The sequence below is a fragment of the Drosophila santomea genome, chromosome 2R (genome assembly GCF_016746245.2).
Source record: "Drosophila santomea strain STO CAGO 1482 chromosome 2R, Prin_Dsan_1.1, whole genome shotgun sequence".
NCBI classification, from domain to species: domain Eukaryota; kingdom Metazoa; phylum Arthropoda; class Insecta; order Diptera; family Drosophilidae; genus Drosophila; species Drosophila santomea.
Genome location: NC_053017.2, coordinates 6,397,117 through 6,411,711, shown reverse-complemented (window position 1 = coordinate 6,411,711; position 14,595 = coordinate 6,397,117). Strand labels below are relative to the sequence as shown.

The 14,595-nt window shown below is 39.0% G+C and overlaps 1 protein-coding gene across 5 annotated transcripts in view; it reads right to left on the bottom strand.

Moving 5' to 3' along the window:
• Window positions 1–3,174: 3,174 nt before the first annotated feature.
• The window catches only part of LOC120444358 (fasciclin-3), a 72,765-nt gene continuing 61,344 nt past the window's right edge, over window positions 3,175–14,595 (bottom strand). The window contains exons 2-7 of one of the 5 annotated variants that reach the window (XM_039623944.2): window positions 12,762–13,079; window positions 12,273–12,614; window positions 11,638–12,072; window positions 9,228–9,258; window positions 5,103–5,418; window positions 3,175–4,240 (exon numbers count right to left, since the gene is read on the bottom strand). In XM_039623944.2, coding sequence (XP_039479878.1) covers window positions 4,043–4,240; window positions 5,103–5,418; window positions 9,228–9,258; window positions 11,638–12,072; window positions 12,273–12,614; window positions 12,762–13,079 — 1,640 coding nt within the window. In that variant the 3' untranslated portion in view covers window positions 3,175–4,042. Of the gene's footprint in view, window positions 4,241–4,360; window positions 4,421–5,102; window positions 5,419–6,702; window positions 8,182–9,227; window positions 9,259–9,961; window positions 10,373–11,637; window positions 12,073–12,272; window positions 12,615–12,761; window positions 13,080–14,595 lie in introns of those variants that run through there. The other 4 variants (XM_039623945.1, XM_039623947.1, XM_039623942.2 and 1 more) reach the window with 4 other exon arrangements.

Here is a 14,595-nt window from a genome sequence, read left to right as displayed (position 1 = left end):
CCCACACTTTTGAAAAATATTTTGATATTTTTTCATTTTCGTATTGGTCTTGTAAATTTCTATCGATTTGCCAAAAAACTTTCTGCCATGCCCACTATAACGCCTACAAACCGCCAAAAACTGTGTTTAAGACTCTCCTTCTCCCTTCCACTAGCTGAGTAACGGGTATCAGATAGTCGGGGAACTCGACTATAGCGTTCTCTCTTGTTTTTTTTTTACTTATATCGAAACCATAACGTTGTAGAAAGCAGACTGAGTGGGAAAGCGTTATATAAACAGCTCGAATTATAATTAAGTATGGGCAACTGGGCGACCTTTCAGGAGCAAAAGAACAAAAGTTTGTGTTCTTTTCCGTCTTGCCCTCTCCTTATCTGTTGTATCTTATTTTTTGTGTTTCTCGCGTTTTAATTTACGCAATTTGTGCCAATCAAGCGCAATTGTAAGCGGGCTGCAGAAAAACTGACCTAAAAGTTTGGCAAATTTACATCGGACTGCGGTGAAGGATAATTCTTTATAAAAGTTTGTCATATTGATGTTTTGTGTGCATCCTTTGGAAAGAGAACTTAATCAGACCTGTTGCTGCCCAACAAATGGCAACCAGTGCAAATTATGAATGACAGTGGAAAAAGCTTGGGGCTGTTCGAGTGGCACAGTTCCTTTATATGTTTCGCATTCAGCTTAATATCTCTTTCGGGTTTTCGGTAACTTTGTGACTTGCTCTGAATCGAGCTGTGAGAACTTTAAGAGCTTATCCAATTTGGTGTGCCTGCCACAGTAATTGTCACAATTGTCCAAATGACTTAGTTTTTTAGCTCTAACTACTCATTTCAAGCCTTTCGGAACCTCGAAATGTTCTTCAACTCTCTTAAAAGCTTGTAAGATAAGAGTATTCATCACTCAGAGCTTACCACCCACAATTTCTCTTTGACTTTCTCTTAACCTTTGTTTATATTCAGCGAAGAGAAAGTTTTTGTGGATTGGAAGCTTCTGATAAGGATTTACAAGAACAGCTGATTCCCACAAAGCTTTGAAAGGAATTGAATGGCGTGCAGGTTTTGTGTTCTGTGTGTTGATTGAATCGAATTCAATTGCTGTAAACCGGAGCAAAAGATTGCATCGCTAAAATGTAAATTTGATGAATTGGGTCAAAAAGAGAAAAGGTAATACAAAATTTAATTCGAACTCAAATTCTCATTCTGTCCGCCATTTTAATCTTTACTTAACTATAAGATTTTAGAAATGTATACGTAACAAGTCCTGTATTGTGTAGAACATGTACCTATAAAGCATTAAAGTTTATTTTTATTTTTCTTTGGATTGCGGTATTGACATTACACATCCGCACCGTTGCCAACTAGCTGGCAAGCCAACATGTTGCAACACCTGAAACCAGAAAACGGCTAGTATTGGGGCAAAAACTTTTGTGTTGCATATTTTCGGGGACTTTGTTGATTCCCCTGCTGCAGCATGCTGTTAACAGAGTTTGCTCGACCCTTGATTTTGAATTTTCGTTTGATTTTTATTTGTCGTTTTCCGCCTTCTATATTTTCTTGCTCCTCTTGAGTTTAGTTTGTTCATCTAATGACAGTTGTTGTTGTCATTATTGTTTCAGAACGGAGAAACTTTAGACCAGTTGTTGTGCCGAAATTGTATGCAGATTGAGGGAACCTGCCGTTCTGAGCTGAAGAGCAATTCGCATTTGGTTAGTTAGTGGACAATAAACTGACGATGCATGCATATTTATGGGCGGTTGTAGGTTAACTGGTAATTGAATCAGTGCCTGAAACATTGTTTATTAATATGCAATTTGAGCAGTAGCACGTGCAGGCCAATAGAACCTGGTTTCTAGTCAGTTGACTGCAAATGGCAAACTAATTAAGCGAAATTAATGCGTCGCGGATTTCTAAGCCTGATTACATAATTAACAATATGCCTTGTGGCAGGGATATAGATTAAAGGAAGACGGATAGCCAAAGGGGGGTTTAAAAATTTAATTTATATATACATATGTACTTACTATTGAAATAGAAATTTTAGTATAACATACGAGTTATACAATATGTCTTATGTGTAGCTCTGCACAAACTCGTATTTCAATGTATGCAATCATTAAAAATGTTTAAAACCAATGGCGAACACTTAGTATATTTTGTTAGTTCTATTCACAAGGGAAACGGTTCAGTCCAATTTTTTTTATCCACATGCAAATAAAAGTACTTCGTTTGCCATTTCTCTGCATTGTGCATTGTACAAGCCTTGAAAGTTTCATTTCATTCGCCCTGAAGTCTATTTTAATGTACTGCATTTGGCATGAAACAAAGGGAAAAACAGCAAAACTGAATTCTACTTTCAAGCCATCGCGGTGGACTCAGTGGAAAAAAACCAGCCCCCTAGAACTGGCGAAAATAAAATATACGACGTTCACTCTGTTTTTGTCTAATGTAAAATGCGACGCTTCGGGTAACGCGTGCAGATTTTGAGCTTTATAAATTGAAATGTCAGAAAAAGTTGAGGGAGCCGCAGTACCGAGCAGTTGACTGACTGACTGACAAGCAGCCACAGCCAGATACCAAAATCCGCCAGTGGAGAAAGCCAAGTCAACTGCAAAACTTCGCCATATTTTATTATTATTGTTTCCTCTCTTTTTCGGTATTAGCCAAAATATATTCGGCGCACTGCGGCTATGAATAATGCGATATGATTATCGTTCTTTCCGTTGCAGATCGGATCAGAAGTGTGCCTTTACTTAGTGTAATTGACAATCTTGTTGTGAGTCCTTCCAGTGTTTGAAAAGACAGAGTAAGATGCCACAGGGAACTATTGCCGGCAGCTTCAACAGCCATTTTAATTTCTTTGTAATTTCATTTAACAAGTTTTCTCTTACCTTTAACTTTGGCATTGGAGAAGAAATTCTGGTATTGAGAACGTCAGCATTTGATAATGGATCGCACAGAATTTTATGCTGATATTTATTGTTAATTAAATACTTACAAATTTTATTTAGCAATGACACAATTTGCTGGGACTCGAATAATTAACACACACAGCTCATACGGTAAAGAATTTTATTCAAAAAGTTTCTTGTTCAGCTTAACTTTATACAAATTATAACTTACAAAAATCAATCGTCATCATGAGAGTACATTGTAATTTATTTATGCACTTAACTTATTCAATAATTAATTAATACGTAATTGTGTAAAAAGTGTTAAATAATAACATAAATTGCCAGTTCTAAGGAAATTGGATGGACGTCGTTAAGAGACAAGACAAACAAAATTATTTATGATAGAATACTTTCAGTTGTAAGAGATTTCGATTTTTCCCTTTTTAATTTTGTCCTTAATTTGTTTAAATGCTTTTTCTGGCTGCCTAAATAGTTACTGTTTCTAATTTTGCATATTCAAAACGGCGATGTGTAAAAAATGTTTGCGTAAAAATAATTTAAAGATGGTTTAAATAGGTTTTCTTAAATTTCGCGTATTTTTTATATTTTTCTTGCTTCTTGTCTTAAATTTACATTTAGCTTAAATGCGAGACATTTATGTAAATAATTGAGATTTTCAAATGGTTTCTTTTTCTTGCCTATGTTTATGTAAATTTTATTTATATATATTTAGTTTTTTTTGTTGCAAATTTTCTTTTAGCTTTTTTAAGGTTCTTGGTATCTTTATCTTGTTGTAAATTTGATTTAATGTGTGGGCTGAGGGAGGAGGAGCGGTTCTGATTGAGAGGGTGTCTTGTGTCAAGATTTCTGTGCGGAGAAGTAAGTTTATTCTGTATAAGTTTATTTTTACGCTTTTATGTTCTTAGTTTCACATTTTTTTTTAATTTTAGTACACACATTCAAGAAGTTTTTGAAAAACCACTTTTGACATTTTATTCACTTTTTGTTTTGCATTCTTAATATCATTGTAGAGTTTATGTTTATTCTGCACTGGGTTTTCGTTTACGTTTCCGTTTCTGCTCCTTAATTTTTGTGCATTCATCTGTTATTTGTTACTTGTGTCAGCCTCCCAGGGATTTATATTGATGGGCTAGATTATTTTTTTCCTTCGCCTCCCTTTTGCACATAGACTATTTCGGCGTATTCCGTTGAACTTTTGACCCCGACTCCGGGGCCCTCTGGTGTTGTTGTTGCTGCTGCTCCTGCTGCTGTTGTTGGTGCTGGTGTTGTAGCCGTTGTCGCCTCATTGGCTGGTTTTAGTACAAGTTCAGCATAGACGAGTTGTTTGTCTTGCTGTATTTTTGGAAATAAACGAGAGATTCTTTTATAAGTACTTTTCTTATATGGGTGAATATTTACAAAATAGATAACTGTAGGTTCTATATAGGGGAATTTGTTATACCTTTTTCAACTGCTTATTGCTTTTCTTTATTTAAATGTCCACACTGGTGAGGTGCTCTGCCAAATTATAGCCTTTACTTGCGTATATATACAAAGTTATACAACGGATTTTATTTGGCATGCGGTTGGTTTTTTTTTGTTTTTTAACGGAAAGAGCAGAAAATGGCAAAGAAAATTATGTAGAAAACTTTGTGATTATAGCAAAAGGAAAATTATAAAAGAACGAATTTAAAGTTTGCTTAAAGCTTGCGTCTAAGATAAAAGTATTATGCTAAGCTTAAGGTGAATACAGCTCGCACTCAAACACACGCACACATTTACGAGAAATTATGTATAAACTAAATTAATTCTATATTACCCATCTCAACTTTGAAAGAAATTCAGCCATTATATTAATTCGTCTATCATTGTGACTATAAAGAACTATACAACTTTACTCCATAAGTAAGTTTTGAATGTTTATCAAACCTTTTAATTTATAAGTAGAAAGATGTATGATAAAAGTATTTAAATAATGAGGTACATATATTTAAAAGTGCACGATGATGTGCATCTTCTATCAAAATTGTTTTAAACATTTAAAAAACTTTATCATAAATCTACAACTTTAAGTTTTTATCTTATAGATATCAACAGGAAAAAAAATCGATTGTCTAGTGGATTTTAAAGATATTCTTTTCTGTGTGCCCAGTTAAAAACAGAGAAGTTGGAAAGGGGAGATGAAAAGGACGGAATCGGGAACATTTTTCAATACCTTTGGTTCATTGTCATTGCCATCGATGGCATTATTGGTCGCTGGGATCTCCTGTACGCTTCCCTCTACAATATTCAACGATTCCTGATTATCCTTGTACTTCCGTGAATCCTTTTCATTGAAACGCCTTAAAATTGCCGCGGCAAAAGCGTGCAATCTCTTGGCCTTCTTCTGCTGCTGCTGTTGTTGCTGTTCCTGCGGGCTCTCCTGTTCGTTACCGGTTTCCTCCCCCTCGGCCGACACGCCCACTCCGCCCATGGTGGTTGTGGCAGTGGCTGTTGATGTGGCTTTTATATCGGCGCTTTCGGTGTCGCTGCTGCTTGTCGGTTGTGAAATTGTGAGGAGGTTTTGGATGGGTTCATGATTTTGTTTCGGTATGAAAGTTTATGTTTCTGTTTATTTATATTATACTTATTACTGTGCGCTGCTGTGCAAATTTCTTCCCGTAAAATACATGTCAACAAAAGATAGCCATTGTAGTGTTCGGGGTTAGTCGTGTGGTTAAGAGTTCTTTCTCGGCAACTTTCTGCCTTTTTGGAACTATCCTTATCTGGTGGTTGTTAGTGGGTTTAAGAACTTGTGTTTTGGTTATGACGTAATTGTTATTGTTGTTTGAGTGGAGAACCATTAAAACCCAAATTGTGTTAGGAAAGCAAGTATTTGAATGGAAAGGTTAAGATCTTATTTTACTTGTTTAAAAAAGTTCCTGGAAAAAAGTCCATATAACTGAAATAAGTCTTTTAAATATTAGTAACCCTGTTAATTTGTATACTCTGTTTCTAATGCTATCACAGAAAGATAACCAAATGTTACACAGAATGTATACAATTCCTAAGCTTTATTTTTATAACTATCGTTTTTGTGGCTCACAATTTATATTTGTGTTTAAGCGATGTTTAACATCAAAGTCCTAAGACTAATAATTCGCTGCCTAAAGTGTCGCTACAAAAGTTCTTAAATGTCTAAAGTTTTAATAACCTAGATTTTATCCTCTGTGCCACACCTAATGCCCGTACGAAATAGCATATGGAAAATTTAATCCGAATTTGACCTTTTATGGACCCTTTAACCAGTTCCATCCCCCATTTAAACCTTCATTTGGCGTGGGCTGGTCAAGTAAATTGCTTTCGCTTGGCCAAAATGAGTTTCATCTATATTCTATAAATATTTTTGGCTCATTTGTATGTCTGCCTGCTGTCTGGGCCAGCTCAACAAGTATCTCATGGATACATTTTGCTAGCAGTGTGTGCCGTGTCTATGTGTTCGTGCTTTAGTTTGTGTTGGTTTCAGGCGTGGCGTGTTAGTCTCTCATATATGAAATGTTTATTGCATGAAACGCTCCTTTCGTATTTTAATGATATTGCTTTTGTTATGGAAAATGGAATATTGTTCGGGATTTCCTCTTTGATACGCCGCATTGTTAGAAATTTCCTTTCAGGGCCGGTGAACTTTACATAATTCCCTTTTATTCAAAATTCGCCTTTCACACACGCATACATATTCAGGCATTCGCAAAATAAATAAATCCAAAACAGGAAGCTATCGCACTTTTAACAATATTTATTGTTCTTAATTAATTATTAAACATACGTTTGGTAAAAAATAATAAGAAAAACAACACGTACAAAAGTTTTAAACTATTTTATATCGTTCGCTTTTTTAATTACTAAATTTATTTTTAGTTTTAGGCACTTGTAACCAACTAAATCGTTCGAAAATAAGTGGAAGCTTCTTTTCGTTCTAAGAGTAAATTGTGCGAGTCTTAATTGAACACTCATTTGACGACTTTGTTCTACAATGACTACAATAAATATTTGCGTAAAACAATATTTTTTGTTTCATGCTTGCCATGCAAACTCTTTCGGTTCAATGTATTCGATAAAAACTTAATTTCATGCCGGCTTAATCTCTATAAAATAAATCAGTTTCGTTAATTTATTGTAGGCTTAATGTTTCGTTCGATTTTGTTGTTCAGAAAAATAGACTTTCGTGAGTTAAAACCAAGCTTAGAATCTAATATGGGGACAGTCTTGCGGCGGAACTTTTTAATGGGTTTTCATCTGGGAATTAACTAATCATCCAAATTCTTTCCGAATAAATTTAGTTAGTAAATATATCAGCCTAGTACTTATTTGTTAAGTCCAGTTATATAGGAAAAGGTTTTCATATTCATATTCTAGCTGTGAAATGATCGAAATACTTTGCTAAAGTTACTTAGCAAACAGTATAAAATATGAATCCTTTTCACATCATGGTGGTCTCATTTGATAATATGAAGAGTGGGTTGTGAAATGGTTTGCCTATGCCTGCTTAACTAAACTTTTATCGGTTGAATTGGCTCTGACACATCAGCTTTAACTCCTGACACATATGGCTGCCCCCTAAAAGTTCACGATGGTCACAAAACTGCTCCATTCTTAATCCTGCCGGACGTTTCCTGTACCGAAAAAGAAATAAATAAATACGAACGCCTTGTGCGCGCACACACACACGTGCGCACACTCAGATTTCCGTTTCCTGTGGCAACTTTGGCGTCGTCGGTGTCGTCGTCGTTGTGGTAGTGTTAGTGTTAGTGGTATGTGTGCCATTCATGCCTCCGACTTGGGGTCTCTGGGGCTTGGGGGGAGTGGCCGGCGCGGGCGACTTGCCCCTTCCCGAAAGCAACATCGCCTGCTTCTCGATCAGCTCACGTTGATCCTTGGGCAGCCATCGCGAGAAGCGCGATTCGGGAATCCCCAGTTGGTTTCCCTTCTGCAGTAGATCGGCGTTCTCGTTGCCTTCCTCCTTATCGCTGGCAGAGCTCCGGGAGTTACGTCCTGCCGCCTGGCTCATCAGAATGCTCTTCAGAGGTCGCGTGGTGGGGTTATAGACACTGCTCTCCCGATCCGTTCCGTATTCAAAGCTGTCATCTTCATCGTGATGGCGTCTTTCAACCGACAACCGATCCTGCTGGCCATTTCCATTGACCTCTCGCAGCTTACTAGCTCCCAACAAGGTTATGCCGTTGGGGGTTTCCAAGAGCGCTACGTTTTGACCATGGTTCTGTTCGGTTCCCAACTCCAGTTGCTTATCGATCAGACTATTTACAGATTGTAAATCGATGTTATTTGAAATTTTTAAGAAAAAAAACCAAGCATGTTCATTTTTTTAAGTTGTGGTTTCATTTTAGGGATCCATCAAACATTTTTTGAGGAGTTTTTGGTGGGTGGTTGTCCATATGAAAGTAGTAGAAAAAGAAGACAAAACATAGCAAGAAGTTTGTTTTCGTTTCTTTTTGGTGGTTGAGCATTTTTGTTGTTATTTATTACTTTTGTGATGCATTAGCAAAGTGGCTCTAACACTAGAGTTGTTTTTATTCAATGCATTTGTTGGCTTCTATTTTATGTTTTTGGTTTTTGTTGAATGACTGGGACAGCGACATTTTTGACATTTTAGTAATTGCGTGAGACAGAGCAAGAGAGCTTCATGATGTTCAGAGGGTAAGAGAGAGAGAGAGAGAGACAGAGCGATGCCGACACTTCTTGTTTATTTTTTCTGGTGGGCGGGCGAGCACAGTGGGCGTGGCAGAGCGACTAGCGAGCGTTTTACAGTGAAAGTTCAGGAGTGTATCACATGTATGTGTGTATGGTGTGTGTGAGACAGCGTGAGACATTTTGAACCGATTTTGCTATTATGAAATTAGAATTTGAACTTCATTTTTTGGATTTATCAAATGTGGTGTGTGGTGTGCTTATGCGTATGTGTATGCGTGTGCTTAAGATTAAGTTGAATTTGGACTAAAATGAACTATAAACTAGCCTAGAATGGTAATGAGCTGCGCTGCATATATCTATAGATGATTGCCAATTCGGCGGACGGTTAATGTAAGATCGAAAATTAAATGCACTCAAGAGACACATGCAAGTAGACAAACAAACACACATCCGAGCTACGCAACATTAAACTAATGCATACAGATTAATGGCTTTGAAAATTAAGCAAATTCAAGCAAACCAGATACCGTCGACGGGTTAGTTGTGGATCCGTGAAAACAGTTTATGATTGTATGGCCCCGTCTGTTCTATGGCACTTTCCTGAACTTATATTTACTTTTGATGGACTGATGGAAGAGTTCACTGTACTTACGTTTCATTTGTGGGCGTCTTAATTGATTTGCCTGTAGGGAGAAATTTAAAAAATCTTTTAAGTATATTTCAAATACTTTCATATGCATACTAGATAAAAATGATTTTCATGATTAATGATCAGGGAGTAGGTACCCCACCTGACAACACCATCATCAGCTTTCATTCTGCCACACCAAACTTGAACTTAAACCAAATTTGTATTTTTCATGTTTTTTTTTATTTGTTTCGTCTTGCTAAAATTACCAAAGAACATAAAAAAACACAAGTGTGACGCGGATAACTAATTAAAATAAATCATAGGCATGTTTAATTTTCTAATTTGCGTTGCTTGCCACGTTCAAATTGATTGATATTGCCAATCGACAAAAATAAAAATTAGAATAAGCAAAATGCAAAATGCTGGCAGCTCTTATAGCTTAAATAAATACATGGATGAACATTAATATTGCTGGACAAAATATAATACAATAAATGGGACATTGTTGATTTATTATTCGTAATTTATATATATTTTATACGTTTTGTTTTAGTTGTTTTCGAGTGGACAAAGGGAAATTCAAGGTTTTGCGAGACTCGCGATTTCACGAAATTGGTCACTTAAAATTACTTGGCCTAAGATAAATTGTTGCTTTCGTTTTGTTTATAGTAAGATTATATATAACTTTTTGTTGTGCGCCATTCGAGATTTCTGTAATTTGTATGAGAGAGCAACTATTTGAGAGCAAAGAGTGGTAAGGATTTATATTATTCGATTTTGTTTCTTTTCCCTTCTGCTTTCAGCAAATGGGGCACACAGCTAACTGGCCACGAGCCACGCCCCTTTATTGGAAGTGGCAAAGGCGGCCTAAACGGCTCAAACGGAAGTATTTGGCGGCTTGGGAGCCTCGATCCCATTTAAATTGTGCTGGCTGCCATTTCCAGCGGCAATAACCGCTGCCGCTGTGGCTGCCGCACTCTTCTTCAGGTCCGCCTTCTTTTGCGCCTCCAATTTATCGGTTACGGGGGGCGTGGCCTCCTCCGACTGCTGGGTGGTATCGATATGCTCATCGCCATTATCGCGACCATCCAGCTCCTCGTCGTCATTGAACTCCGGGTGGATTTGGGCCTCGGAATCGGGACCGATGTCCGTGTTTAGAGTGGCGCCTGTAAAAACGACAACAACAAGAACTAACATTTAGCTTTGTGTGCAGAGAGAAGAGGGGAAAGGCGGAGGAAGGAGAGACAGAGCGAGAAGTTTCGATCTCGAAGATACCAAAATTCCATATTAAAGTCGAGGTTAGTCCATTTACCAAAAAGCTTATCAGGCAAAAAGTACGGAAAGCAATAAGAAACAGAGAAATACAATTTATCTTTATGTATGTTCTTACATAAGAAGCCAAAAACACGTTTTTACACATAATTTGGAATTTTTCTAGGCAAGTTTTAGTGACCAATTTTTGTTTTCAATGTTAGCTCTTCTTGTTGTTGTCATTTGTAGACACTTTTTCTCAGAGAGTTGCACAATTGTTTTGTTAAACTTAGGTATATGATTAGATAATTTATTTTGGTTGAGAGCCAAGTACAATACTTTGTTTCAGCTTGTTACATATTTTGAGTTGCGTTTCACATTTTATCATAACACGTTTATAGGCGACTAGATTTGCACTAAAATAAAGTGGATATACTTAAATTTATGTATTGAGAATATTATTTAATCGACCACTTTAAAAAGTCTTTTTACTCAATCAATCAATCAATTGGTTTTAATTTTTAATTTAACCTTGTCGCTTGACTTGTGTCCACTTTTACTTACTTTATAACTACCTTTTCCAAATTAAACCAATTCCTTTTTGTATCTGTTTTAAACCCCCCAGTAATTCTTTGCTTTTCTAAATGTGCTCCAAATTCGAATTGGTTGGCTGTGCCACATAGTTTGCAAAGACAATTTTTTGCAAAAACTTCACCAGAAAAGTCAAGTGAAATTTTTTAATTAGATGCATTTTTTACGGCTGCTGCGTTCATCCGCCCGTTCAGCTGCTCCTTATACTATGTATACGCTAATTAAAATTTAAGAGCCGCACAATGTGTCGAAAGTTAACAACGGCTTGCGGCAGAAGCGCCGGGCCCATAGCCCACCCAAAAAACCAAAGAGTACGTATATGAGTTGCAGGATGAGTGGTGGAGTTTCGGGGGGAAATGGGTGCTGGAGTTGAGCGGTTTGGGTGGGAGGAACCTAGAGCCAGAATTTATTGTTAGCATAGCTGATGATGAGACAATAGTGGCGGTGGATGGTCGTAATGATGATGATGTTGCTATTGTTTTTGTTGATGTGGCTGAGAAGCTAATGACGATGTTTCACCCACGAAATAAGCGAAATTGTGTGTATGGAAAACCAAAAAAAAGTAAACGAAAAAACATTGTCTACTTACCGCCAAAACACCATCGGCCAGTAGCCCGTGCAAACACAATCAGTAAAACGACCAGGACCAAAACGGCAACGGCGACCACAATGCCAACGATTGCGGCCACATCGAGGCTGCTACTGGGCGGTTTGCTTGACGAACTGATGCGCACCTGGTAGTCCGTCAGTCCCAGTTCGTTGCTGGCCCTCAGATTGTAGATTTTGGTGGTATCTTCCAGGGTCAGACCGGCAATGGCCAGTGTCACGTTGTACTCATCGTTGCCCAGATACTGCGGCTCATATGCCGAGTAGCGGCCATCGGTGCGTCCCTGCCCCACAATTGCTCCATCGATGGTCCACTCGATCTTGGGCTGCGGACTGGCACGGATGGTTATGTTCACAATGGCAGTGTGCTCGAGGTAGAGTCCGTATACGGCGGCATCTGGCTGGTGGACGGGAGCATCTGGGGAGGGGTACAAGTTAAGATTAAAATCCACCAGTTAATTTATTCAAAACTACATAAGTTTTCAGCACATGTTTTTAGCTTGGAATTTAGGAAACTCCCCGCTTATTAGACAACAATAATTCAGGATTTTACTTGAAAAAGGGAGGAATTGGCCTAGCTTAAGCCTAATTAGTGCTTAGTTGTGCTGGCTCACTTACAGCGCACGTTGATGATGTAGGCAGCTTCCTGGGGCGGCACACTCTCGCGATCGGTTTGGTGGTGGGAGCGGCAGACCAGTTTCCGGTTGCTGTCCTCGGGCGACAGGTGCCACTGGATTTCCTGCACGGAGGTCGATAGCTCCACGTTGTCGGTGGTCGAGGAAATGACGTTCAGGAGAGTGGTGCGCTTGTTGGCCGGCATGTTGTCGATGTACCACGAGATGTTCGCCGGCGGACGACCATCGCGAACGCTGCACCGGGCCCTGAATTCAGTTCCCTCGTTGAAGTAGCCCTCGCGATTTGGCCGCGACAGCAGCTCGATGATGGGCTGCTGCGGACGCACTGAAAGGTGAGTAGATGACAATAATGTTAACATTTTGAAAGGCTACGCTTTTGTTCCATTTTGCATGGATTTCAATGGGAATCTAGCTTACGAAAATGTATAAAAATGGAAAAGAAATGCAAGTGATTTCGTTTCCGACTACTTACATGCCACGACCAGGTCTATGATGCCCGACAGCTCCTCTCCCTCGACGCCCAGACTGCACTTGACCTGGCCATTGTTGCTGGCCTTGACCCTCTCGATGCTGACACCGCACTGTCCGGCCGTAAGACCCGCTCCGAAGTACGTGAATCCGGGGGTCTTGCTCCACTCCGGCGACAGGTTGAGGACCTTCTGCTCGCCGGGAATCTCGATGCGGCAGTAGTTGATGGATCTGCCATAGCGGCAGAGCAGCTCAGTGCGATCGCCTTCGTTGAGGAGCGCTGTGTTGGGTTCCACGTTCACCTGGGCCCAGGTGAGTGCATCTGAAAGATAAGTGCAAACAAAAGAGGCGATTATGTTGTGGCTGTTGTGCAATTCACTTAAGTATCTTGTCCCTTGTATCTGGTATCTGGGTATTCGGTATCGCATTTTCCGAGGTATTGTCTTTCGCCAGAGGGGCAACAAAAAACGGCACGTTCCATGCAACACTCGACACGCTGTCCTAATGTCTCGGCAATCAGGCAAATGACTGTAGCATTTAGCGGGAGACACCTGCACGTTTGCATCTTTAAGATACGCATCGCATACTCAGAGACCTCAGTTCGTTTTTCTATTTGCCATTGCAAACAATGCGGCTGCATTTTCTCATTAAGTTTCAATTAAGTTATTCGTTCGTTCTTTTTTCTCGGTTTTGTTAGGAAATGTTTTCGCACTCCCATTGCCGCAGTTGAAAAAGTTTGGCGCAAAGTTCTCCCAACTGCAGTTGCTTGCCATTCTTTTTAAGCATTTCCCATTTGCCAATTAAGACATTTGAGTAATTTTCTAAGTCGAGCATTAAACGTTCGAGCAAAAGTGAAGCTCTTTGCCTTGTTTGTTTGCCTGGCTGTTTGTTTGCTCGACTTTGGCCTTGTCGGTTAGGCGGTGCAAATATGTCGGTGGAGCCTAGTTTCTAATGCAATTTTAACTCGGGATTATCCAGATTCTGCTAAATGATTTGGTTTTAATTTTAGTTAGATTGCCTGCTTGGGTTTTGGGTTTCAGAACAGCATACATATAAGCGGCTTATGACTAATTCTAGCTAGGATGACAAAGAAATACTATAAAAGCCTAATTTAAAAAGATGATTTATGGTTTATATGGTTTTAGGTTGAGCATTTCTTTCAACGATGAATTTTAAACAAAAGAAAATTTTCTAAATGAAATAGGTATCGAAATGTCTTTATAATGTTTTATTAGGCGTAATTAATCGCACAAAATGTTGATATTCTTAGGAGTTCTTGGTATGAATGCCTTCGTGTATCGCCAGGCTACGATTTCTGAAATCTCCGACTAATTTCCGTAAATCAAAGCAGCAAAATTTCAAATTGTGGCAGAAATATGAGAGGTGGGGCATCGCAAACAGCTGCAGGCTTGAAGCTGATGGGAACATGAGGTGAAAAAAGGAGAAGCTGTGAGGGGAACCTCAATACTGCAGCTGGCCAAAAATGAATTGATTTCTCCGCTCGATCCCGTTGCCCATTTTGGCTTTTGGATGACGGATTGACTGACTGGCTGGCTGGCTGGCTGGCTGGCTGGCTGGCTGGCTGCTTGAGTGAAGTTTTGTTTGGTCAGCCGGAAACGTGCGGAAAATCAACAGCATTTGCATTCGACTTTAAAAATGGGGTCAGCCAGCTGGCCATGTAATTCAAAACTTCTCGACCGCCCCATGAGTTGTCGTTTAACTTTTGACAATTGAGTTGTGAGTGAATTTTGTGTCTGCTTCGCTTGCAGACTCCTTTTTGCTGCCTGTGATATTTTTATGAGACTCCAGCGCTCTTTTTGTTTCAGTTTTATGTTTTT